Below are 26,503 nucleotides of genomic sequence, written 5' to 3' on the forward strand. Positions count from 1 at the left end.
ATCTTCTTCAGAGGTTGCACGCTTTCCCGCTTCCTCTTCGCTGATGTTTACTACCTCGCCGAATGGGACAGGAATAAAAGCATGGAATAAGCCGAGGCGACCGTCGCTCATAAGCTTCCCTCTTTACGAGGATGACTTGACCGCAGACAAGACTCTCCCGCCCTTTCCTAAGCCCGTTAAAACGAACTAAAATGCACTTCGTCTCGCAGGAAATCGTCGACACCTTTGATACTTCTCGAAGTACATCCAGCTTCGAAGGGAAGGTAATCGTATGACTGTTCTTTCATCTATTAACTCAGTCGACACAAGTTTTGGAACTGGATGGAAATTACGAGTTTCTAGGGAGATTTTTATCGAAGTTTTTATGGAAGTTCACAAAGAAATTTTCCAAAATTTGTATAAGAGTTCTTTGAGTAAAGTTCTTGAACGTTTATACAAAAATTGTTCAAAATTTTAGTTAGAACGTAATATAATCATTTAATGTGCTAGTTCGTGCAGGACAGGGAAAGAAATTTTTTAACTCGAGGAAAACTGGATGCAGTTTCGTTTCATTTTATCTTCTATAAGTAACGTTCTGCAACCAATTACCCTCATTTCGAACGATAGATTCGGTAGTACAATTTTATTAACTTGAAATAATCGAACGTTTCACGCTCATACATCTCTTACTTGTCTATCGTGCTCAGGTTACGCTGATCTCGATTAAAAATACTATATGTGTCAATACTGTCCGCATTTCGTTCTTTTTCTCGCACAGAGAAAATTATTCGGCTTTGGGTAAATTTCATTTATCTCTTTTTCGTGTGTGTTGTTTTTTTAAAGAAGAAAAAACAAAAGAAGACAGGGTTCTACGTAGGCACGTTTTATTATCAATAAGTAACCCCTCCACATTCTTTTTTTTTTCATCATTTAAAGGATCTGACGCTCAACAATACTTACAACACCGATGGAATTATCTGAGGACAGAATTAGAAAATTCGAGGGGGCGATGGATCGATTTATATAACAATCGTCGATTCTTCTCTTCTCGTTTTTAACATACAAACGATATACAAAATATATGTATAATATATATCGAAGCGACAAACGAAACAAAAAATCATTTACTAGTCGTCGGCTAAATATCGTAACGGTAAAAATTAACAATAAAAATATCTAGCCCGTCTGGTTTAATCGTGTCGCCATGAACCAGCAGCAAGACTTACTATTTACAGGAAAATATAACGTCATTTTCATTTTCTTCTTCTTCTTATTTTTCGTCTCATTTCGCTACGATTGTTTTCAATTACGATGTATTGAAGAACTCTTTGGCAAAATCAGAAAGCTTTCTATCAATCTGAAACTCTTTCGTCATTTTGTTCACACGAAAAATAATATTTCTATCCTAGGCAATCTGTTTCTAACTTTCAAAATCAACGTCGATCTTTAACTCTTAACTCGCTAATTACGCTCTCGTCTTTTATACTAGTAACAGTAACTCTCTGATGTATCCAATTCATGGATGAATCAGAAAAAAACGGAATATAGTTGAGTGAGAAATATTTCAAAAAGTAAATCTAGAAAGAAACATGTAATGCACTTCCTTGTTCTTGGAAGTTCTAGATTTACTTTTAGATATATTAAGACAGAAGAATCACTTTGAGATTTTTTCACGAATTTCCTCCTTTTCCGTGAAAAAGAAAGAAAAGAAATCTTATAGTTCTTTTAAAAATAGCTAGTTTCTCTTAAAAAAGGAAGAAAAAAAAGAAGCTGGAAAAATTATAGAATTTCGTTAGAAATCGTTGGTGCCTCGTTAAAAAAAAGAAAAAAATGTCGTAGAATTCTGCTAAAAATGTCGAAAAATCCGTAGGTAAACTCCGTGGCAGCTGACGAAATGTATCGAACTGGTCGCGACGCGTGTGTTCGACCGATGGATGTAAAATCCCGGTACATCCGACTCTGCGACTGAACCGCAAACTACAGTTAAGCGCAAAGAGCATAAAATGAGAATCGAGAAGATGTGCGTGCAGAGTGGATCGTAAATAAAATCCTTGTCTCTCCGTGTCGACGCGTCTCAGCGGTAAACTAGAGATAGGCGAGGCTTCCACGATGAAAAGGGGACATCGTTTCTTTCCTTTGAAAAATGAATCGAAGTTACATTGTTTTCTTACGTATATGATGTTTCTGATTCGAACTGGAAATCGTTCAGTTCTTCGTGAAGTCGAGAATTTATATTCGTTTGCGAAGTAACCAAACGATCTTTTATCTTCTTTATCGTGGAACTTTGCAAAGAGATGACGTAGATGATGATCCCTTGACATGGAACCTCTTTCTCGTTTTTACTCCTTTTTCTATATCGTTCATCGTTTACATATGCATGACGTTTATATTATCGTTTATATATGCACGATGTAATCGATTACGCCGTACGAATTGAAAATCATTCGCTTCCTTGTGAAACTGAGAATTGGTATTTTTCCCGAAGTAATAAAATCGTCGTTGATCTTCTTGGTAATCGTGCAATTTTTCCTATCTCTTTTCTTTTTGAAGAGAATTATGGACGCAATGCTCCTATTTATACTACTCGAAGTTGCTTCAATTTTTCCTGAAGCTGAAAACTTGCGACTTCGTTACTCGCGTAACGAAGTGATCTTTGATCTTCACGAGAATCGTGGAATCCTTGTTATCTCTTCTTCCCTTCTTGATGAAAATTATGGATGAAGAAAGTATCTTTAAACCTTACTCCCTCGTCAAATTTCCGATCTCTTTCTCGAAGTCGATTAATGATCGTGACATGCGAAATGGTCCTTAAAACTTCAGCGAGAGGATGAATGTGGAAAATACAGCTTCTTAAAATAGAGTTAAAATCGTTCGCTCGGTTGTTCCTCTTGAAAAACATCCTGAAATACAACAATCTGTCGTCTTAAACTCGTAGATTGACTCTGGTCATCAGTCTATTAACGTTCTTCTTCGTCGTAAAGTGGAAGATTTAATACTTATTGAGAATGTATTGACTGAAACCAGTTACGCTCTTCGGACAGTCATGGATTCTTTGTAAACGCTGAGAAACAGTTTCAAACATCCTTTCAACGTTCGAATTTCATGCAGACACTCGATTAACATCCAGTGCCTTCGATTAGCACCAAAGAACTTCAGAATGAATTGTGAAAATACATCTGTTCCCAGATGTATTGAAGCTGTTCCTAATTGCTCGTCAACCCGTATAACACCGCGATTCGATGAAAAAGCGTGGACAGTCGTTGCTTGAGAACCTGGTCGACCGCGTACCGTGTCAACACTCTTACACCGCTGACGAAAACAGGAAGCAGCGGAATCAGTTGATCATCCTGTGAAAAATATTTTTAACATCACGCTTTTGATAAGATAAGGCGCCGATTCGAATAACAACAGGTTTAAAATCATAGATTTCAGGCATTTGTGATATCACAGAATTTTTATAATCGAGGCTTCCGGGCGTGAGTCGTGCAAAATACGCGGAAATCGATGTGGGAAATGTATTCTGATATTTCAGCAGCACTGAAGCTAGCCTCATCGGTAGACTGTGCATACAAATTCATATGCAAATTCATATTCCTACGAATATAATTAAAAAGTGAAATCCAGGTAGAGATTTATTTAGCTGTTGAATATTGTCGCAGGTGTTGTAACTATGCTTTGGACATTTTATACAGAGAATGTTTCCTTCATTTTATACGGAAGTATTTTTCTATAAGAAACTAATCTTAAAAATTAAAATAAATTATTCTAGCACTCGTGACAATTAAGTAAAATAAAAATTAAAAATATTACTTTATACTTTTTTAACGTTTATTTCGTTTATTATTTGAATTTTTTGTTCTCAATTATGAAATAATGATTTTACATAAAGACACATTTTTTATCGTTAAATATTCATGTTTCATTGAATGGAAATATCCTAAATATTTTATATATACTTATTAAATTTGATGTAAATGTGTATATATATTTTTTATATATTTTCAATGCGTCTTTGTACTTTGAAATATTTTATAAATACATAAGCGTTGTTCACGAATCGCACTTGAAATCCTCATTTATAAAAATTCGAAAAAGTTGAAAAAAACATTGACAACTTACAGACAAAGCCAGGGTCCAATCCAAAACTGTGCTCAGCATCTCTGCCCAAGCATTCCTGTGAGCTTCGCTATCCTTGCATACATTACTCTTCTTATGAAACGCAGATTCCTGACTTGCTATCTCTTCGGTCTCCGCGTTAGAATCACCGCCATCCTTTCTTAAAAACGGATTAGTTCTAAAGCCTCGTTTGCTTCTCTCGTAATCACGGAGCAACTCATCTATATTATCGAAAATTTTAGGTAAATCGTCCTCTTCCTTTTCTCCAATTTTCGAGGAAACGCGCGGAGACATCTCAAGATCGTTCGACGATTCAGACACCGTGGACCCAGCTGTTTTTCTCAGTTCCATCACCGATCTACATCGAATATTATTGGGATTGAACCTCACGAATTTCTCAGAGTCGTCGGTTTCAACTGGCTCGACGAACCTCAAAGAACTTTTCCGAGTCAACAGACAAGCATCGCTCCTTCTTCTCTCCAACTTTGATTTCCTGAACAAATCAGCTTCGTTGAACGTCAAGCCAGTGTTCGTGGATTTGATTTCCAACACAGAAGTCCCAAAAGAGTCGACAGACTCGGTTCTTCTTAAAGAATCAAACTTGTAATACAAATTATCTCTGGTATTAATGAATCGTGAAGGTGCTGGTGTAGTGGAATTGTATTTTCCATCTATGTATCCTTCGCTGGAAGTACCGCCAGATCTATCAGGGTACACAACCTTCTCTGTGACCGATCCTAATCTGGAAACTGGTCTAGAGTCATCGGTTTCCGGTTCAGACTGGGGACCAGAATCAGTAGAATACTCCACCGCTAGGTCAGACAGCCTAAAAGGTCTCGGATCGTCTTCACACTCTGGACCAAGTTCCTCCAGTCCACTTTCGTCGTCCAAATTTGGATTATAGTTCTCGATATCCTCCTGATCTTCTTGATATTCTTGATCCATTTGATCTTCCCCATCTTCTATATCGTCTGGACCTTCGGGCAATTCGATGGGAGCTGGAGTAGCCAGAACTCTGTCACTGATCGGTTCTTTTCCTGTGATCTCTGGAAAATCGTCCGGTTGAGCTATCAGCAAAAATATCTTCCTTTCAGAAAAGCCATCTACTCTCGTGTGTCTTCCATCTTCGTCCAAAACCACTTCCACGTAACTTTCGCAAAGTTCTTCGAATGTAGTCCGTAATTGTTTTAGATATTTCGAGAGTTTTCGAAGACTCGGTTCTTTGAGAGGTTCTCTGTCGCCTGAGTTCGAAGCGAGGATCATTTTCACGGTTTCTAGGCTAGCTTGCGTGTCTTCTATTTTGTGTAAACAGAGCTCGAATAACGTGACGATCTTGATTGTCCAAGCCACTCCAGCTTGACGATAGAGATTCGCTGGTTGAGGCAGATTAGCCACCTTTTGGACCAAGAATTTTAATCCAGGACGACAATCAAACTTTAAAGCGGTTGCGTAAGATAGATCCAAAGCTGAGAGGAAAATGTCTATGTGCTGATTGGTTAGACAAGACAGGAAACCTGGTATCACTGTTTTTGACGATGTCGATGCTGCTGATTGTGGTATGACGTTAGACAAACTGGAATCGAAGTGAACTTTGTAAATGTGTCTTAACTATGTTCAACACGTTCGCTTTTTAAAATTAAATTTAAAGTTAATTTGGATTCAATTCTAAGCTATAAAAGAAATCTCAGAATGTTATTGTTCGTGACAGAAGTATATTAATAACGATGAAACATTGATTATCGGAACTTGTAACGATATACGCTGTACGGATAATCGTTTATATTTCAAATTATTCAATGTGCTAATTTAATGATAATTATTACCACGTAACATTCATTGACACCTATTTTTTTAAAGAAATGTTCTTTTCTAAATTAATAATAATGTTTAATTTAAAAAATAAATTACTATTCGTATAGTGGTAATGTTATGATATTTGAAAATAGATATTCTTCAAATTTCTATCTTTGCCTTAATTTCCTTGCCATAAATTTTGAATAGCTGTCGTAAAATTTGATATGTAAATCTATAATCTTTCTCTGTGATAGCGAACGTGTTAAGAAGATTAATTAGAAAGATTCGTTGCTATTTATTTGAACGATACATACCTAGGGAAAGACGAGTCAGGACCTTGCAAAAGAATAATGGCGATGCAATGAAGAAGCATCTGATGGACCAAGAGGCCAACAATCAAGGCTCTGAGCTGAACTCTAACGATATAAAGATCGGGATTGAGTGTGGAAGCCACCGAGGGTGGATACAGAAGGAAAACGTAGGATCTGTCGTCAGATCTTCTCGAAGTATCTTCGGTGCGTTGTTCCTCCAGGAGGAACACCTGAAGGCACAAGATCTTTCTTCAATATGCCTACCTAACAGGATTGAATTTTCATCGCACGATTCTTCGTAGATCCTCGACACGAGTTTTCGTCTTTTGTCAAACGCAAATTTTTTTCTTCGTACGTTTAATTTAACTTTTATCTCTCGATCTTATCTTTTTAATTTCCCTTTCCTCTCGTTTTTCTTATGCGTATTCGATTCGAGAAGCTACAAAAGCAATCGTGCGTGATGTCTGAAAAACAGTTGCAGATGATGGTCGTGATTTTGTGACTAAAGATGATGTTCATGTTCATCGTGACGCGATGTTCACCGTATTTTCGTGAATAATCGAAAGATCATCGAGATACGGCGGGCTCTAACTCGAACCTAACGTGATTCGATTAATTCAGTCGGTCAGTAAACATGTGTGCATTCTACGAAAGCTGCAGCTTCTAGAATAGGTGTCGTATATCTCATCACGTACATATTATGTGACAGTGAAATTCTAGCCATGGACTCAAGCCATGGATTTTAATGGTGATACGCAAGACCGTGCCAAGTTAAATTTAAATGATATCTCGGCCAACGACGGGGTCCTTTATTCTAATAATTATTTATATCTTCTGTATCTGCAAGTGATACGTCTGTAAGTGCAAGTAGAAACTCACTACATGTGTATTAAATCTAATATAAGATGTTCCCGATGAAAAATCTATTCAAATAAAAATATTGGGCAAATTTTTCAGGAACCGTGGTGATCGAATGATTGTAATGAAAAGGACCTCGTCGAAGAGGTTCTGCAGCCTGACCTGTGCCTTCTACCAGCGAGTGCAAACGTCTAAACGAGATGATTGATGACCAATCGCGTCGTATCTGCGTCGACAGGCTTACTTCGATTCTTTCCCATCCTTTTCTCTGTTTTCCCATACGATTTTCATCGCGCAGGCCGATAAAGGAATAAGGGTGCAATACAAGAACGCATCAGAGCGAATGATAAAAGCATATCTGTATTTGACACATTCTGCATCGAACACATTCGAGCGGTACAAAAATACATTAAAACCACGAACGTATCGACAATACGCAGTCTCAAGTACAAAGATCTTTTTCTCATTATTTTTTCTCCCTCTCTCTCTCTCTCTTTCTCTCTCTCTCTCTCTGTCTAGTTTGGCATTTTTTTAACAAACATCTAATTGCATTGCACAATGGCATAGAATTCGGATAAAAACAGTTTAAAAGACATCTTCTTGTGTATTTATTTTAAAAGAACCGTTTAAGCAACGGTTTTGTATGGTTATTAATTCTACGCCACCGTATTGCCATCAGCCATTCAGATGACAGCATAAATACACGCAAAGCGCACGATTCACGAGGCACGTCGATGCAAAAAAATAGAAAAATCTGTGTGTCTAGAATAAACATTTAGGCTGAACCTCGTTTTAAAGCACACTGAATTTCTGACTTTTTTTTCTTTTACAACATATCATAGATTTTTCAAGTAGAACGAGCCACTAAGATGGCCATCTCTGAGTCTGGAAACCTAGTATTTTTGGATTTTACTCGACGAAAACTATCATACGTTATAAAAAAAAGAAAAAAGAAATAGATCACAAACTCGGTGTGCTCTAAAACAAAATCGTACACGAGATTTACGATCACAATGTCGCTTGAGGAGAAAAGTTTCTCGTAAGGAACTAGATAAGGCAGAAAAGCTGCGGTTGCAGTGAATCTCGAGTCGCGAAGAACGTGGCTCTCGAAAGCAGGCCTGTCGACGACGACCACGCGTCACGAGTATATTTCTCGTCTCGGTCAAAACCGCGATGAATCGTAATCGTCGCGAATCGAAAACTCTCTAAAATATTGTTTCTCATCGTTTCATCGGTCGACAGAAGAAGAATCGATGCGATTACATTCGTTTGTCTGTTTGCTCTTTCCTATCGTTTTTTTTTCTTTTTTTTTCCTTTAATTTTTTAAATATTTTCTCATTGATTTTTTTTTCTTAAAATCCATGACGTGAGTTACCGTGGGCGGCTAAAGCCAATGGGGACCCGTGTTCGACGTAGTGTTAGTGTAATCGAGGGGTGTCGTGTGCTGCCTACAACCAACGGAGTAGGAGGTAGTGTGCTGGTCGATCAGTGTCGTCTCAATGGTCATCGAATCCTGGAAAGGTGTCGTCGGCAGTGACGCCGCATTCTGTCTCTTGATCGCAGACAATACCTCGCGCAGCTGGCTCACCTGGGAGCAAGTCAGGTCAGGAGGGCACCACGTGTGACACTCTCTCGCAGACAATCTTTTTTTTTTCTCGACATATGCGTTTTTAACTTCTACGTTACACAGAAACACTCTCTCACTCATTCACCGAATAAGTAAATCACGAATAACCATCTACATGTTGACAAAAATAAACAGTCAATCGAAGGGTAACTGCAATAAGGAGACACCTCCACTCTCCAATAATTTGAGTAAACCAACGAAAACCAACTAAAAATCAAGCACCCAGGTCGCCCAACAAGTTTGCGTATTTCATTTCTATATTGTTTAGATGCTTTCAGCATCGGTTCCATTTCTAGTTTTTCTTAAATATCGATGGATAGTCGATCGTCGAATATTCAAGATTTTAGACACCTGCTGCATCCATCAAATTTCTATTTCATTTAACGGATCACAAATTTTGCTCTTGTTTATTTAAAATTGAATCTTTAAGATTGAAACTTTTTTAGAAATTTCTTAAATCCTTCTATGATGATAAAATATCTACAATGTAAAGGGAACAAATACTGTATATAGTAATTGTTATTGTATTTTCCTTATGAAACTCATGTGATTTACCACTCAAGTATCTCTTCCAGAGTGGGCTTAATCTTATAGCTCCGTCTTCTAAACTTATCGTTTTTCATCCTCCAAAAAGTACGAGAATATCTCATAAAGAGTATTGGCGAATCGTGACACAAACTTATTGGCCGATCTAATAGTTTTTCAAACTAGACTACTACATAACTTTTGTGCTCTTGTACTCTTCGATATGAAACCTTTCTTTCTCTTTCAACAGATACATTTCACATATAGGAGTTGCCTCCGTACCGCTGAAAGCCTTCGATTCACGAGAAAAGAAGGAAACACATCGAGTCATAAAGGTTCTCTATCTAACCATCATCGATCACCGCTTTGGCGATTATCGAACGAACACGTTCAGTTGACAACTCTTGGTAGCGATTGTGAGGACACAGAGAAGCACAACGAACGTCAAACAGCCAGAAAAGTGATAATATCTTCTTCCATATTGAAGAATATTTAAATAAAAAAGCGTAACGAATCAACTTACCTGAGCAGCGAGCTGTCGCAGCCTTTCCGATTCTTCGATGGTCGCATCTCGTCGCGCTGCAACCTTGACCTGTGCAACGTCACCGTAAAAGGACTCGGATCTCGGCGAGAAAGCCATGGTCAGCTGGTGCAACTCTTGCAGGGAATTTGAACAAGCGCGGTAACAGGCGACGCCGCAAACTTCCCATTGTTCTGGGGTGAGTAGCGGCCCGCTGCTCACTAGAACGTGCCTGCGCAGACATTGCAGACATCATCGCATTGAATCACAGAAGAATCCTAAAAATTAAACCTTCCAGGTATTTAGAAACTTAGTATAATTTTTAACACGAAAGATATTTCGCACAGGAACCCTCGACAGTCTTAACATGGCTGATTAATTATTTGATTTCATGTCATTGGAATTCGTGAGAAAAAATCTACAATTACTTTGTTTCGGTTATACATATATTTATATAACAGTTTATAAAGCGCGATATCTTCTAAAACAATCGCTCGAATAATTACTCGAAAGATCGGTAGCAAAAAGAAATTCATCCGCCTCAAATCACGCTACAAACTCCAATTAAAAAATTGATAAATTTTCTTCTGGGATGAAATATTCTTTATTAAAAAATCAACACGGCCACTGCGATGTCCGAATTCTTATCATCATATCATTTTCATATTTCCCGCTGTATCTCTTTTCTCATTCTTACGCCTACAATTGCACGAATTGATCACTGAGGATCACTTTGAGAAGAACGAGAATATCTTTGAATACAAAGATCGTGCCTAACAATTTTGTGTAACTCGACGAATTTGTAGGACTCGTACGAAACGGGAAAATAGATCGTACGCGTATGGTTAACTCGCGAAAGGGTTAATTTCTCCGCTCGCAAACAGCAGATATAGGTTGCTATCAAGAGTGGGTGACTCTAAGATTTCAGATCAGGATCCCGTTCGTCATTCAGTGCCAGGCTAGCTATCTGCCCGCGAACCTGTCCCGTTTTTAAACTCCGCGCACGCCTGTACATCGATACTTCGCGATCGACCCCGGCTAAGATTGAATTACACGCGTGTCGATGTGTGCCGTGCATTAATATGGAGAAAACGAACGACAAACGGATCCATCCGGCCCATAGTTAAAGCAAGATAGACGGAAGAGACGGGGGCTGTCTCTTGTATGCGTCCTCTTGTCGGATTTGTGTGAGTCGCTGACACGACGCTCCGGGGGTGTCGAGTGTCGGTGGCTACCTTATCCCACCGGACAGCCTGTCAAGCTTCGTTATCATCTTACACGCACGCTACGCCCGTAACGACGATATATCTAACCTCCGTCGATGGACATTCCAACGAACCTCCGCGTTATGATTCACCCTTTCTCTCTTCTGATCGATCCTCGTCCTCTTCGAACCTTCTCTCTTTTCCTTCGATTCTTTCAATCGTCATAGGAGATCTCGATCGATCTTCGTTCTTCTCCGAGCTCTTCCACCTTCCACTGGAGACTCTTTCAATTGACATGGGTGTAAGTTTGGTAGCAATGCGTACATTTAATCGTTTTCTTTTTTTTTTTCTTAACTTGGTAAAACAGATTAGTTCGCGATGATGATTAAAATGAGTTAGGTCTTGAATCTTCGATCTTTGAATTCTGATCCATCTTTTTGGAGCCTCGTTCGATCTTCCCAATTAGTGTACGAGCATCAGTGTATCAGTAACGGGTGATGGGAAACGGATCCTCGAAATGGATGAACGTTTGATAGATTTTCTGATTTAACGAAACAGGTCGATTCTTCGAGTTAGAAGAATGGTGAGAAGAATGGAGCGCCTTCTTTGCGACTCGGTGATCTTAATTCGATAGTGAGTCATCAAGCGTTGGAACGAATAGAGGACTTTGATCTCGATCCGAGTTAATATATTGTGCGTACATATGTCCCAGCTCGCAGAGGTTTCAAACTTTTAAACAATTCTTATAGGCCTAGGTTTCGATCAAAAGATACTTACCTAATACAGGCGCAACCTAGACGAGCTATACTCTCCGTGGGTTGGACCACGCATTCCGCCATTACTAGCAACAATTGCTTCAACATCAACGTCGTAGCTGATAAATAGGCGTTGTTTCTAAGTACCTCGGGTCCTAAAATCCATTTGCAAACGCAAATTATAAATTTATCTCGTCGAAATTGTCTCTTCTCTCTGCCTTAAGCATCGCGTGTTATTAACCCTGCTTCAATCCTCGAATTTTTCTATTTCAATCTTGCTTTTATTTCAATAAAGAAGACAAAAATTTAACGTGAAATTGAAACGAGAAATCTACAAATCTGCACATCAACGACAGCTTTTTTATTCTTTGAGACACTTCCAGATAACTCGAGATACTTTTTAATCAGAGCGAAATAAGATCGGCTAGAAAATGACCGAGAGAACGTAACAAGCTAGATGATATGTTAATTACCTTGTAAATGAGTTAAGTAATCAACAACCAAATCCGTAGTCAGTCCACAGCATTGTTTAAAATTAGGCGCGAAATTGTCCCATCCTCTGAAGATCTTCGACGTCCTCCTCAACCAGTTCTGCACCATAGGCAGAAGCAAGTGATTGACACAGTATAAACCAAACGTTGGCCCAGGAACATTCAACGTGTCTCTCAGTAAATGGAACAAGGTTTCCAACGCGTGAGGTTGATAACGTTTAGGGCAGATCATGGTAGCGCTTGCTAGGCCTTCGATCAAAATGTACCAGACTCTCAGAATGCCACTTGGCTTGTCCATACTTTGCAGAGTTGTAATTGTATGAACGTTATCCATTAATACGTCATGTGGCCTTTCAGGTATAGTCTCCTGCATCGATTCAGCGTGTTTATCGAATCTGATCAGCTCGGAATTGGGTATCGTAGGATCGACGTATTGAGGAATGGTCGAAACTTGGATTCTTTGAGCTGAATGGAAAATCGGACAAGCTGGCATGCCATACATCGATGCAAGAATATCGGAACAGCTGAGAAGATATTTCAGACTTTCGACACAGAGTCTCATTCTTCTGGATTCTGCAACGTCGATCTGATCTTGATCATCCTGGTGACCCTCTGTGTCACCGATTCCACGGACGTGCTTCAGGAGACATAGAATGCAATCTAACGCCGCATTGGCGAATACAAGCGTGTTGTCCGTGGATAGGAAGACCCTGAAGACCTCCAGGAGTGGCGCAGATTCGACAGAATCTGAATTACCAACTGAAGCTACGCGTAGCGCTCCGAAAAGAGGTCGCCAGCCTGATCGAATCTCGGTTCTGTTGGTCTCGACGAACTCACAGATGCAACTGACGATCTGGAAGGAATTTATAATTCTTTTGCGTCGATTTAAGCCTTCGCTGATTTAACAAAATGAGGGGGAATTAAGTACGGAGAATTTAGAAAACAGTTACGCTTCTTTATCGCGAAGAGCTTTTGGAATTTATATTGCTTTTGGATCGACTTAACGCTTTGGTAGTACATTAAAGTAATCAAGTATTGAAAATGAACTATTTAAGAAATAATTATTTTCTAATAAATTGCTTTCGCCGAATTTTTTGAATCTATAACGCTTTCGTTTTGATTCTGTAATAATGTAAAATAACGGAGAATTCAGTATATTTAGAAAATAATTACTTCTTTATTGTCAAAGACCCACCCTTTGCATCTCTGGTGTCAAATACAAAAAATATGTAATTTTCCCACTTTTTATAGAAGATGTATATTAATATTAGGTACGATGATCAGACTGTGGATTTTTATGCATTTGTGAGGAATTTAAAGATACTAAAATGCACATAGAATAGCAAAAATGTATGAAATATGCAAAATAGTGTAGTCATTATAATACTTAATAAATAAAACAAACCTGCTTAGGTTCCATCTCTTTAATGATGTTTATAAAAATATTAATTTGCATGAATATTCGCAGTCTAATGATGACATTTAGGATTTGAAATTTATAGCAATGTACTTGAATGTATATAATAATACTTTGTTGCTCTATATTGAGGTTTCTCTCGAGCTACACTCTGATAAGGTTAAAGACAAACAATGACTCACTTGATCCTGAACGTCACTGTCGCATAGTTCTAGGCACAATAGGTTCTCGAAAGGTTTGAAAAGAGCCTCGTTGAAATGGAAATGAGGCAATTCCACTTGCTCGTTCAGCAAAGCTGCCATCGAGTCGTGAATGCATTGTACTGCTTTTTTTGAAATGCCACGGTCCTTGTGACAAGCTGCCTCCATAAAGTGCGGCCCTAGGATACTCCAAACCTGAAATACGCATATCCAATTTAGAAACTTTGAAACGCATCTCGTTTATAAAATCTTGAACCTGCTGCGATTCCTGAATATTTTTTATTTTTTACTATTTCAATCTCGCTTTAGTTTCAACCTATAAAGACTTAACTTTTGATATCTCAACTTATTAGCCACCTCTTAAGTAGGATTTCTACAATCGCTAAACTAAAAGTCGAAGAAATTTTCTAGCAAATAGGAAAATACGATTCTGTCAAGAATGACACAAAAATACAGCTCTTAAAGGATGGACGAAGATTCTCTCACCCTCATTATATGAATCAGAGGTCTTCCACTCTTCACGCACTTCAACATAACTTCTCCTAATCGAGCCAAGAGCAGCACATTCATTTCGTTTTCTCTGGGTTTGCTTCTTCTCCACCAGAACCTCTTATTGTCTTTGAGACCATCCGTGGTTTTGAATAACTGAGCTTTACTAGCTCTGCAAAGAGCAGACAAGAATAGACATAACGCTTTAAGGTTCAACTTTAGCGCAGCATTTTCAAATAGCCTGTCGACTTGTTGGGATAAAACGCAGATAATTTTTGCGGCATAGTCGGCAGGAAGTATTCCATTAAATTGACTGTCCGCGTTCGATTCTTGGATTATTTCTGGGATTGTGTCTGTACTGGAGTTTTGTGTGTATGGACTGGATAGAAAACTATAGACATCGACACTAAAATAATAAACTGTCTTTTAGTAATGGAGAGTTTAATGGATTCATCGAGAATCAAACTTTTCTATACGCTTTACCAAGTTTCTTCCTCCTCGGTGATGTTGAAATTAAGTTTTAGCCTATCTTGGCTTCCCTTTGGATCTCCATTCGAACTATCTTTCTTGTCTTTCTTCTGCTGAGTCTTAGGCAGCGATGGATTCTGATTTTTTCCAAAGAAATCATGTTCCAATTTGCTCACGTACAAACAACACCTTTTTAAAGTATAAAGCTACTTAATCAGTTGCTGCCAATATTTAATAAATTAAAATTAACCAGTACTTTATAAATTCGATAAGTTGGATAGAAATTGGAAAATATTTCAATCGTTAGCGATGTCTTACGTGAAAACATGAGGCCAGCAATCGCTGCCATGACTTCCAAGTTCTAAACCCTTGCCCAGAAGTACGTCCATACTTAACGCGTGCGATGTGTGAATATTAGTTGCTCTGTTTTGTAATTTCAGGCGCAGAACATCCTTCGTCCTCGTGATTTTCGAAATAGACTGCTCTGTACAGGCTGCTTTCACCAGCAGAGCGAAGATGGAATCACAACGATTCTGCAGGCCTAATTAACGAGAAAATAAATTTGAATAAGAATAACTGGAAATGAAACTCGGAAGAAATAAAAACTGGAATCGCTATACGTATTGGCAACATTTGTATGTATATCCTCAGGTATTTAGAGTAATTTATTAAATAGTTTATTAAGAAATAATACTGACCAAGTACATTGCTCAAAATTGCAGCTTTATGAAGACCTTCCAACGACAAAATCACGGTATCTCTGATACCACGTCTATCACCGTCTCTGCTCAGTATTCCCTTGTTATTTTGTTCCTTAGGAGGATTCAATCCTGTCGTCAACACAGTCATCATACTTCCCCAACAACACGTCAATACTCTTCTCGAAAGCTTCGCTCCTGCTTCTGCTTCCGGTGTTGGTTCGCTTCGAGATAGCTGAGCTTTTTCCAATCGTATGTAGTCAGACAAAAGCTGTCCGCCTCTCTGGCTTCCAGGAATCCCATCAACATCTTACGAAAGTAAATGTATCTATTAGTTTTCAGGATTTACAGTCTTCGATCATCGAATCAAGGACACGTACCAAAATTTTATTTTTCTTCTCCAAACTTTAGTGTTATATCGCAAAGAGTAAATTGTCCTTGGTTGGAAAAAAGTTTGATACTTACCAAAACGATACTTGGTACAAAACATTGTTCCATATATATAAGAATTCGCGGAAAAAGCCGAGAAATTGTTATTTAGAAAGTCCTTAAATTATCATTACAAGATTCTTATTCGTTCTGTTAGAAATTTTGAACGGTCCTAATTCGATGGCCAGAGACTGGACAATCTCGTTTCAGATTATAGAAAATTGATTTACCAGTTAATACGTTTATCAGAGCACTGTTATCCGTGTAGTGCGGATTATAGCCACATTTCTCGAGTAAATTACACGCTAGAACTTGTTGGTAAAGTTCAGACAACCAAGTTGCCGAAAGATAGACTAGAACTCCAGATCCGTGTACTTCTTCCACAAATTGTTCCTGGAGAATGCGACAGGAGCTTTTGAGAAATTATCAAAGTTGCAGAAAAACATTTAAACGATGTGTCAGACGTCATTGATACCTCACTGATGGGGACCTGACGATTATCCTCGTGATAGTAATTAATCCTAATCAACTTCAAGTTCAACAATAATGCCGCATAGGTGGCCAAGTAAATTCCATCGGCGTTCATGATCGTAATCAAGGCACATGAATCTGTACTGGTGTCCGTCTGTTCCTGCATCTTTTGTTGTGCTGTAAAAACTCCTGTAAACGCAATGTCGTTTCATCTTTTGGTTTTGGAATTTATAAAGCTTATTTATGACGAAGCTTATAAGTAGCAATTAGAAGAATTATAAATAGCACATATAATAATAAGATTGTGGATGTTCATGCAAATTTATATTTTTACGAATAGAATTATTAGTAATAAGGGAATAGAATCTTCAAACGGAAATTTCTTTCATTCGTCATTAAATATTATAAGAATTTGTAACATTGCATATTGTACTTTGAATATTTCATATATTTTAATACATCGATGCATTTTGTGCGTCTTTATATCTTGAAATTTCTCATAAATGCGTAAACGTCCACAATTTACTAAAGACGAAAAGGAATATTAAAAAAACAACGTTAGATAAAATAAAGACTTATAAAAAATTATTGCGACATCCACTCTATTTTCTAGACTTAACACGGACAAATTTTCATTTATCACAGTCGCTACAAAATTCTATAAAGAATAGAAAATTTAGCCTAATGAAAACTCTCAAAGCAGTAACCAAATATTTCGCATCAAAATCTTAATAATTTTCTAAGGAAGCACAATTCAGAATTCAAGAATTACCAAAAAGTTGGGACATGGTCTCGGGAAGCAACAGACAATACATTATCCGTCAGTAAACACGATAAAATCAACATTATTCTGGGCAAGAATCAATTTCTCGTGTATACGATTATCGTACCTTGACAATATTCCGAAGCAAAGTTCTGCAGAGCTTCGTCGACTTCTATGTTGCTTCTGAGACTCAAAACCATAGGAATCAAGTCACTCTTCAATGTCCTGACGAATTTTCTAGCATTATGCCTTTCCATATCCACGTTGCATTCATCAGCCACCTGACGACCCACGTGAAGACACTTTGGTAATTTTTCTAATCTCAATCTCTCCCTTTCGTTCTCTATCGCGTAGTCGTTGTCTTCCAAGCTATTTTCTTCTTGAACCTCGTCAGATTCGTTCTGAGGACCTTCTGTGTCCGTGGAATCACCATCTTCCGATGGACCGTGCCCCGAGGAGTCAGAATCGGAGCCTATTCCCTTCTTCATGAGCTCCAATTGCTCTCTGAAAGCAAATCAAAGAGCTTTTCATGGACTTTCCTAATTACATTTTTTAACAATGCATCTACGAAGCACTTCATCAACCTATTCAATGTTAATTTAGTCCTTTGCACTTACGAAACGTAGTAACATCTGTCTGTTTAGTAATTCTATGAAGAAATTGTAATTCTATGTAAAATTGTGAAATTAATCGCATAATTGGAATTTATGAGGGAAAAATTTATGATTACTTGTTGGTTATCATTGAAGAACATTAGGTATTACCACTGAACGCATCTATTTAACGATATTTGTACTTTATAACGTTTCACAGAGTGATTATTTGACAGAGAATTTACGAAAAGGATAGTGATCCTTTAAATCGCACAGTGTTTCTTACAATATTTTACAGTAGTAAAATTCACCTGTATGTTTTCGGCAACCGTGCCATGCACTGATAAGTCAAAGGTCCTTTGTAGTCACAGGATTCCAAGTCTTCGTACAAGCTATTGATCGTGCACGTGTAGGTGTGATTAATAGCCTTCCCCTCGCATAATTCCTGAAGAGCGGAGAGCATTGCAACCACGCACGACACACTAGCGTGCAATGTACTTAAACCACCAGTTGTTGATTCTTCGATGGAATCCATTGCTCTATATTTTTAATTATTATCAAATTAATAAACTTCTGTTATTTTAGATGAAAGGCTTTAATATAGTGACTCACAATCTCATTAAGGCCATGTCGCTCTGAATATGACTAGATTTATCTTCTTCCACCAATAATGGACCGGCAAAGTCAACGATTCGACTAGGACTTCGTAAAAGCTCTTTCAAAGCCTTCAAAGATTCTAAGCGTTGCTGAGGTGGAGGATACAGTAACATTCTGTGAAATACTGATTCTAAAACTGGACGAAGGGGTCCCACGCAGCCCACTAATCGAACTAATTCTGTTCCAATGCTATAGGTACAAAAATTGTCAAATTTCACTTTCAAGTTACTTTAGACATCAAATTTTTTATGAATCATAATTAGATTTATATCATTAGATTAATCATAATTATATTTATACATTTATAGGAAGTTTAAAGATGTAAACATACAGTGAGTACATTTTTATTCTACTGTCCTTTGCAAATGAATTAAATAACTTACTTATCTTATTATTTTAAAGCTTTTGTTCTTTTGTCAAAAATCTTTAATATAATATGTATGTTTTTACATTCTTTAAATTATTTAATGATTCCTTGTGAAACAGATTTTGCAAATATTGAAACAACTAATGTATTCCAATATTAATGACATAATAAATATTCGAAATATTGTAATAGAAGCGTAATATTGTATAAATATCCGTCTAATAATGATATTAAATTTTATAACTATTGTATCTAAAATTATGTACCTATAAACAGTTTTAGCCTGGTGACTATCGAAGCTCAAAGAAGTGGCCAAGTATCCAGATCCTCTTCCAATTTCGTTCTCTTTTCCTTCCCTAGACGTGAACGTCTTGTCGACCCTCGGTGTACCTAGGAAAGCTATCAGTGCAGGACAGAATTTCTGCCAAAGGAAGGTGGTAAAATGTGCGTTCGTATGAATTTTCTGCGGCAAAGAGGATATCAAGGTATGCAGACATTCCAACAGAAATACCACGGTGTTTCCATTTCTTCCATTACTGTAATAAGGTTTCCTAAAATTGATGTGTATTCAAATAAAATTAATATTTTTTCCCTTACTTCTGAGCTTCGTCTAGTTTGCTGCAGATGTATTGAAGAATTGGCAGAGCTTCGTTGAAACAGGAGACACCTCTTTCCCATAAATTCTTATTCTTCTTTGCATTCTCGTCCATTTCTTGACATTCCTCGTCTGTGAAAAGTAAGATATTTTTACTAATTAGTAGCGAAGATTAATAGCATATTGAGTGGATCCTCATACATTTAAATTAAAAAATTTCAAATTATAAATATAAAAAATGATATAAAATATATAGAATATATAGAACAAAGTATGTATAGATATGGTGTAGTAATATCCAAGTATAAGATATACAAATATTCAAAGTATTTGAAATATTTAAATATCGAAGTTTGATTTATTTTAGCCACATTCGTAAAAATACAAATTCACATAAGTAAACATCCTATTAATGAATTCTACTAACGTTCAAGAAAAAATCCTCGAAAGTGTTTCAAAGGAAACAGCTTATCAATCACGGAATTCGCAAAGAACGTTTCACTAGTCACGCGAGCAGAGATTTATTGATCAAACTTTCGTTGAACTTCACTTTGGAGTATCTGACAAATTCCAGAAATAATCACAAGGACAATCACGAAACTCTAGAACGTACTACGGATAACAGCATTGAATGAAATTACCTAGGAATAGGCAAAAAGACCGTAACGTTTGACTGGTTGCAGCTTGAGCCGCGGTCCTCACCGCTTGATTCCCATTTTCGAAAGCCTCGCAGCAAGTAGTGAGAATGGCGATTATTAAACGACCGTTCATTGTCCAGTAAGAGGAACAGGCAACTTGTAACAGAACCTATACAGATTAATATGTCGTAGAATATTTCTTAATTAGCTTCGATGAATTTTAATTCTCGACCAGAATCGTGGCTGACCATCGCAACTTAATTTTAATTTCTATTTTGCACTTTAGTCGACAAAGATCATTGATTGCCATTATCACGTAGAGTGTAAAATAAAAAATAAAATTAGATGTCTTAAAATTCAGTAACGATACCAGTTGAGTGTTAGACCTGCTGCAGTCCTCGAGTTTTTATGTCTGAATGCCACGCTCCCGTTTTAATAAACAAAAATAGATTTAATGTTTCAACAAAATCTCTGGTTAAAAGATTGCAAAAGATTGGATCAATAGAATTATCTTATTTTTTTCCTCGGATTTAAGAAATTTATTACCGATAGTAAAATGCGTCAAAAATAACGCAAAGAAGGCAGCAGGGTTAAAAAAGGGTTAAATTTAGGCTCACTTTTAGCATGTCCGTCTGCGTGTCGTCAGATTGGGATAACATGGAACTCATTGCGTGCAACATTTGCGCGGGTAGCCAAAGAGAATCATCCTCTGGCTCGTACGGCGACTGGAATCTATCATCCCTTAACATTTTCTGAATTCAAAACGTTTATATTAATTACAGATTATTTATTTTGATTAGATTGCGAATATTTATGCAAATATGTATTTTATGAATGAAAGGAAGACATCTAAGTGGAGATTTATTTCACTCGCTAAATATTACGAGTAATATATTTGGAGTGTTTTATATTTTATTTCAATCTAAATTTTGTATAAATGCATAAAAACCCGCAGTCCAATTATGACGAAATTTGAATAAAATATTCTAATTGATTTTAGACATATATCCATCGTCTATTGGAAAACAGCACTGTGAAGTAACTATGTGTCTCGGATTAAAACGAAGAACAGTAAAGAAATATCATGTTACAGCTGGTCACTGATATCGTACCCTTTATCGCAGAGTTCCTTCCCGCGGGCGAATGCGTCATTTACATGTATACGATACTAAACTGGCACAATATGGACAAAAAGAGGAAAGGGGAATTCAATGAAATACTCACATGTAATCCCGACAGACCAAATGCAACGAATTTGCTCCTCTTCGTTTCTAGTGCTAGCTGAAAGGTATGTAGACATTTTGCTCGTAATTCGTGGGGTGGATCGCGTAGTAATCCCTGCTGTTTGTCCAGGAAATCTACACAAACATGTTAAATTAATTAAACAAATAAAGTAAAATATATCGTTTGTTTCAGAATCTTAGTTATCATAAATTGATAAAAAAGAGCTTTTTACCAATATAAGAATTATAATTGACAAGTCAATGGTGGATAAGGTACTGTAGGGCGAGTATAATTATCACAAGTATCGATCAGCTTTAAATTTATGGAGCAAGTGTGACCATCTTATCATAAGAAATATATAAAACGAATCTTTTAAATCGACTCACCATACGCTTCTTGCGCAGACTTCCGCAAATTTTGTAATTTTGCATTGCTTGATTCTCGGACGATCTGCAGCAGAAGATCCTCCATGTCACGGTGGACTAACACGCGACTGATCGATAACGGGAGTGCCAATGCACGCTTGGCTGTACGCGCGCATCCAGGGCCGTAGAAACTGCCTCGCACAAGGGAAATTCATTTTCTTTTTAGAAAATTAAATAACCTTCAAAATCCTCACCATGCAACACTAATTTAACAATATAAATACATAGTAAATTAATTTCGTTAATAACAAACCGCAGCTACTTACGCATAAATTTCTACCACTATTATTGACATATTCTACATTTAATATACATGCCGCACGTACATGAACACCTACCATAGTCATTTTATAACTTTATTAAGAGATTGAAATTAAAGTTGACATTCTCCTTGTAACCTTCTTTATCAGAAAATCGATTAAAGTCAAACTAATTTTTGACCGATCGACAGGCATTTTGAAATTTCCGATCGATGGCGCGCTGATAGTTCCATACAGTCACGTGACTGAATTTAGTCGGATCTTAAAGATGGCGACAGAAAGTGACAGGAAGCGTAAAAGCGGCGAAAAATTACGCCGTAAACCATTGAATTTGTACGAGTTAGCGGTGGATTTGATAGGTACAAGCCTCCTTGCGAAGGAAAAAGGCTAATTGGTGTGGTTTCCTGGTCAGCGTTATCATAAAATCATCTCGTGTGCCGTGACAGGTTTGGCATTTGGCTTTTTCCATTGGTGGCATGTGTCGACGCTGTTCGAAAATGACCGGCATTTCTCGCATCTGTCCGAAATCGAGAGAGAAATGTCCTTCCGCACGGAAATGGTACGAGATTCGAACGATTTCGAGAAACTGACAAATTATTCACGAAGATAACAGGTATGTTTTGTTCTTTTTCTGTTCAGGGGATGTATTACTCGTATTACAAGACTATCGCGGAATCGAAAACGTTCATGGATGGACTTAGAAAAATCAGTCATGATAATATCTCGGAATATGGAAACATTATTAATGCAGCTAGAAAGTATAGCTTGTTGCCAGAGGTATTATTCTCTATTCGGTATTCGACGATGAATCTATTTTTTGGTTAGGTTAACTTTGCTGCATCCTTCCAGTTATTTTCTTATCTAGACTCTCTTGTACAATAATTCTTGAATCATTTTATTGTACCAATATATAATTGGTTATCTAGTCTTGATTTACTTAATCTCTACTTTAATCTAACATATTTTTATAATCGTATGATATTAGTTCAATTGCGCAAGAGAGCTATAATCGTGTCTTTCTATGGTTAAAAAATATAAAATGTCTTATGCCATGGTTATGTTAAAGTTCATTTCAAAACATTAGATATCTTGTTGTTTATTGAAATATAAGCAAGATAGAAAAATAAAAATTTTAAGGTCGTAGCAGGGTTAAGAAGATCGACTTGTATAAAACATAATTGATAATTTACAGCTGGTAGCTGGATATCTTTATCATTGTGCCAAGAATCTGGGGATTATATCCATAGAGCAGTGTTGGCAAGTGAGATTCATGTTTGTTAGAACTGTATACAGAGTCAAATACTATAATAATACATAAAGAATATTTGGTACACAGACTCTGTATGCATTGAGAAATTCAATGTGTGTCACTTCCTACGGAAGAACTAGAAAAGAATCACTTTCAGATAGAAAGAGGAGAAGGTTTGCCACCAGTGACTAGTTGCGAGGGTCTTGGTGTTCCAGTTTATTTTTACTTACAAATCGTTTGGATTTTTACTATATTTACGGCAGCTGTACTGTTCTATTATGCTGCCTTCCTTGGTAACAGTTTGAGTAGTGGAATCATAGCAGTGCTTCTATTCTTTTATAATCATAACGAATGTACTCGTGTCCAATGGACTCCACCGCTGAGAGAAAGTTTCGCATACCCTGTATTACTCTCTCAAATGTATAGGTTGACTCTGATTATTAGAGAGGGCACTTTGCAAGATCCTCAGAAAGTGCCCAAAGATTTACTTCAGGTGTGTTGAGAAATATTAAACGCTCACAGGACTGACATATTCTGTATGAAGTAACAAACAATTTATTTCTTTCAGAAAATGGGTATAGCGACGGTAATTAGCTTATGTTGCTGGCAATTTTCACATTTTGTACTCACCACGCAGGTCGTTGCTCTATTGATATTAAAATGGATGAAAATAATTCCAAACGACCTTTACAGATGTATTTTTAAAGTTCATGGTTGGTCAATTTTATTAGCAACCGGAATCACAGATGGTTTCCCCTTGCTGTATTCTCTGTACTTCAATCTTTTACTCATCAGTAACGTTGTAAGCTTAACGGAGAAGCTGACTCATTTCATGGGCATAAAGCTCCAAACGATTCTCGAGATCGTTCTGACAATTATATGCACGCTGTACTTAGAATCGTTTTCCGCCTCGTTATCCGAGGACAACGCGCACGTGTTCGACTTACTCAAAGCGAAACTGACCAGTTACAAAGACTTCCACACGATGCTGTACACGTGCTCTCCCGAATTCGATTTCCTCCAATACAGAAGCTTCGAAGCGATTATAAAAACGTTGCTTCTGCCGTCTGCTATATTGGCTGGAATGCTGGCGGTCTATTTCTGGTACAGGAATTACAAAATCAAAGGATATCCTAAATGCATAGAGGCGGATATGGCTTACAACGGCCTGCAGACCGGAGCTTTTATCATCATGGCAGTTTTCATCATGAGACTCAAGCTGTTCATGAACCCCCATCTCTGTATAATAGCCGGCACTGTTTGCGCGAATAGATACTTGGAAAAGCTTGGTTTGAAGAACGAGATGACTAAGACTGCTCTTACTCTCCTATTGATATCCGCGATGTCTTATCATGGATTAGAGAGACTGCAGGAAGAACGAAGTATCATAGGTAATTATCAGGCCCTACGGAACAATTAACGATCGAGCAATGAAATAGTGTGTAAAAATGTATAAGAACATTATTAAAAAATATAAATAAAACAAGACTATTTTTTCAAATTACAAAAAATATGTTGATATAACAGATATATCGTAGAAACTCGTTAGGTACGGACAATATTCCTTTAATTGAAAAGAACATGGTTATCTATGATGCCTGAATTTCTTCAAATTGAATAACATTGTAAGATCTAGATAAAAGAGGATTTTTTGAAATTCGTTTTCATAATTACAACGTGAACTCAATAGAATTTAATAACGTAAACTGGTTAAAAAGAAATTACAACTAAACTGTGATTCTTGATGTTGTCGACTTTCGCAACTTTTACAGACTATTTCACTACTTAAATACGTATTTTATTTTCTAACGAAAAAAAGCGAAATACCCACTAAAAAAAGCTTCTTACCTGCACGTGGTAACTAGACTGCAATTTTTTTATGCAAATTTATATTTTCATGAGCACAATTAAATAGAACTTATATAGAAATTTATTTTACCTATTAAAAGTTATGACAAGAAAAAACATATATGAAATAACATATAGGAAATAAATAATGTAAATACAGATATAAATGCATAATAATCCGTAGTCTAGTAACAAATATATTTTCTTAACAAATAAAATCGTTCATATAGTTTGACAGAATAGTAACGATATATAAGTATAATTTTTATGAAAAGTAATAATTGTGAATTATCCGCGTGAGTCAAAATTGGCCCAGCCTCCGAAGGTTAATAAACAAGCTCTTTATTATCTAATCTTTCATCATATAAAAATATGATATATGTAATAAGGCGAGTACAGCGACATCGAGCAAGAGGAACTGTTCGAGTGGATCAAGAAGAACACGCCAGAACACGCTGTGTTCGCCGGCAAGATGTCTTTGATGGCAAACTTAATGCTCTCGACGGGAAGACCTATAGTCAATAACCCTTACTACGAGAGCAAAGAGATGAGGTGCATAAGCTTGCCATTCCCTGGATCGTTACATCTGCCTTGGTATTTATTATCACCGGTTTTATGTTCTAGAGATCGGACGATGAAAGTTTACGAGATCTTCAGCAGAAAAGATGTCACATCCGTGTACTTCACTCTGAGGAATCTTCACGTTGGATACGTCGTGTTGGAGGAATCGCTGTGCTTTGGTTTCGCAAACCTGTAATGAAATAACTTTGAAACTCAATGAAATTAATAAGCATGTTTTTTTAATGTTACAAATATCAATTTTGCGTTTCAGGCAAGCAGAGTGTCAGATGATCGATCTATGGGATCTAGTAGACAATGGAACCGCGAAGGCAGCTGGGAAACAACCCCTATGTCCAATCCTATATCGAGGAAACGCTTACCCCTTTAAAAGAGCCTTTGTAAATAATCGTTATGTTGTTTTGCAGCTCGATTATTCCTATTACGTCGAGCTGAAGCCGAAGACTTCCCTTAACTACAAATCCTAAAGGTGTTCAATCGACTGATCAAATGTGACAAATCGAAAATACCTCGCGAGACTGCAGAGAATATTTTTCCCAAGGGAGAGACAGTTATGTATGATATACATATATATTTTTCTTTTAAAAAATAATGACTCGTCGAAGTGAGCCAAAGCAACTTTGTTAAACAGTTAGAAGTAAAATACAAATAAAATGTTAACTACGTTCCTGTCAGCTCCGTGTCTTCGTTTTCCTGCGTCGTTCCTGTATCATCCCAAGTCTTCGCACATCTGAAAGGAGTCTGAGTCGAAGTTCTACCTTTACGTAAGACAAAAACTGTTCGTTTTATATAACTTTATTTTAACAACTACAGAACCGTGGTGAATAAACGCTGCGGTTCTCGTAACATGACGAAATCGTCTAAAATATAGTGGAATCTTTCTTCCTCTTTGTTTCTTTATTTTCTTCTTCTTCTTCTTTTAATGAAAGTTGGTCGAATTTCACGTGATAGT

General features: G+C 37.2%; 2 protein-coding genes across 4 annotated transcripts; one reads left to right on the forward strand and one right to left on the reverse strand.

The window, feature by feature from the left end:
• Nucleotides 1-607: 607 nt before the first annotated feature.
• LOC126872965 (brefeldin A-inhibited guanine nucleotide-exchange protein 3) lies at nucleotides 608-21,919 on the reverse strand. Of its 3 annotated transcripts, none has more exons than XM_050633271.1 (22): nucleotides 21,577-21,919; nucleotides 21,191-21,324; nucleotides 20,584-20,718; nucleotides 19,970-20,135; nucleotides 19,331-19,460; nucleotides 19,000-19,269; nucleotides 18,322-18,555; nucleotides 18,021-18,248; nucleotides 17,244-17,620; nucleotides 16,358-16,542; nucleotides 16,113-16,275; nucleotides 15,454-15,762; nucleotides 15,074-15,296; nucleotides 14,771-14,944; nucleotides 14,285-14,693; nucleotides 13,781-13,993; nucleotides 12,164-13,034; nucleotides 11,713-11,845; nucleotides 9,734-9,962; nucleotides 6,204-6,430; nucleotides 4,099-5,668; nucleotides 608-3,326 (listed from the first exon to the last, which is right to left on the reverse strand). In XM_050633271.1, exons 1-22 carry the CDS (start codon nucleotides 21,659-21,661, stop codon nucleotides 3,183-3,185), a joined length of 6,609 nt encoding a protein of 2,202 aa, XP_050489228.1. In that variant the 5' UTR covers nucleotides 21,662-21,919; the 3' UTR covers nucleotides 608-3,182. The 3 variants fall into 3 exon arrangements, with proteins under 3 accessions (XP_050489228.1, XP_050489227.1, XP_050489226.1); XM_050633270.1 differs by having other exon boundaries at nucleotides 16,358-16,530; nucleotides 19,000-19,284; XM_050633269.1 differs by having other exon boundaries at nucleotides 19,000-19,284.
• Nucleotides 21,920-22,050: 131 nt separating this feature from the next.
• LOC126872973 (C-mannosyltransferase dpy-19) lies at nucleotides 22,051-26,225 on the forward strand. The gene is made up of 9 exons (XM_050633293.1): nucleotides 22,051-22,234; nucleotides 22,322-22,434; nucleotides 22,515-22,652; nucleotides 23,068-23,136; nucleotides 23,282-23,617; nucleotides 23,693-24,515; nucleotides 25,362-25,524; nucleotides 25,597-25,725; nucleotides 25,805-26,225. The coding sequence occupies exons 1-9, from the start codon at nucleotides 22,144-22,146 to the stop codon at nucleotides 26,016-26,018; spliced, it is 2,076 nt and encodes a 691-aa protein (XP_050489250.1). The 5' UTR covers nucleotides 22,051-22,143; the 3' UTR covers nucleotides 26,019-26,225.
• Nucleotides 26,226-26,503: the final 278 nt, after the last annotated feature.

The sequence above is a fragment of the Bombus huntii genome, chromosome 14 (assembly GCF_024542735.1).
Source record: "Bombus huntii isolate Logan2020A chromosome 14, iyBomHunt1.1, whole genome shotgun sequence".
Classification (NCBI taxonomy): domain Eukaryota; kingdom Metazoa; phylum Arthropoda; class Insecta; order Hymenoptera; family Apidae; genus Bombus; species Bombus huntii.

Bases quoted from the DNA above. Each gene is read 5' to 3' on its own strand.
- LOC126872973 (XM_050633293.1), top strand. From the start codon at position 22,144: ATGGCGACAGAAAGTGACAGGAAGCGTAAAAGCGGCGAAAAATTACGC. The intron at 23,137-23,281 runs GTGAGATTCATG...AATCACTTTCAG, and splicing joins CCATAGAGCAGTGTTGGCAA to ATAGAAAGAGGAGAAGGTTT. The intron at 25,525-25,596 runs GTGCATAAGCTT...TTTATGTTCTAG, and splicing joins TACGAGAGCAAAGAGATGAG to AGATCGGACGATGAAAGTTT.
- LOC126872965 (XM_050633269.1), bottom strand. From the start codon at position 21,661: ATGGAGGATCTTCTGCTGCAGATCGTCCGAGAATCAAGCAATGCAAAA. The intron at 18,556-18,999 runs GTACATAATTTT...TTGTACCTATAG, and splicing joins CAGGCTAAAACTGTTTATAG to CATTGGAACAGAATTAGTTC. The intron at 13,035-13,780 runs GTGAGTCATTGT...AATTCCTTCCAG, and splicing joins ACAGTGACGTTCAGGATCAA to ATCGTCAGTTGCATCTGTGA.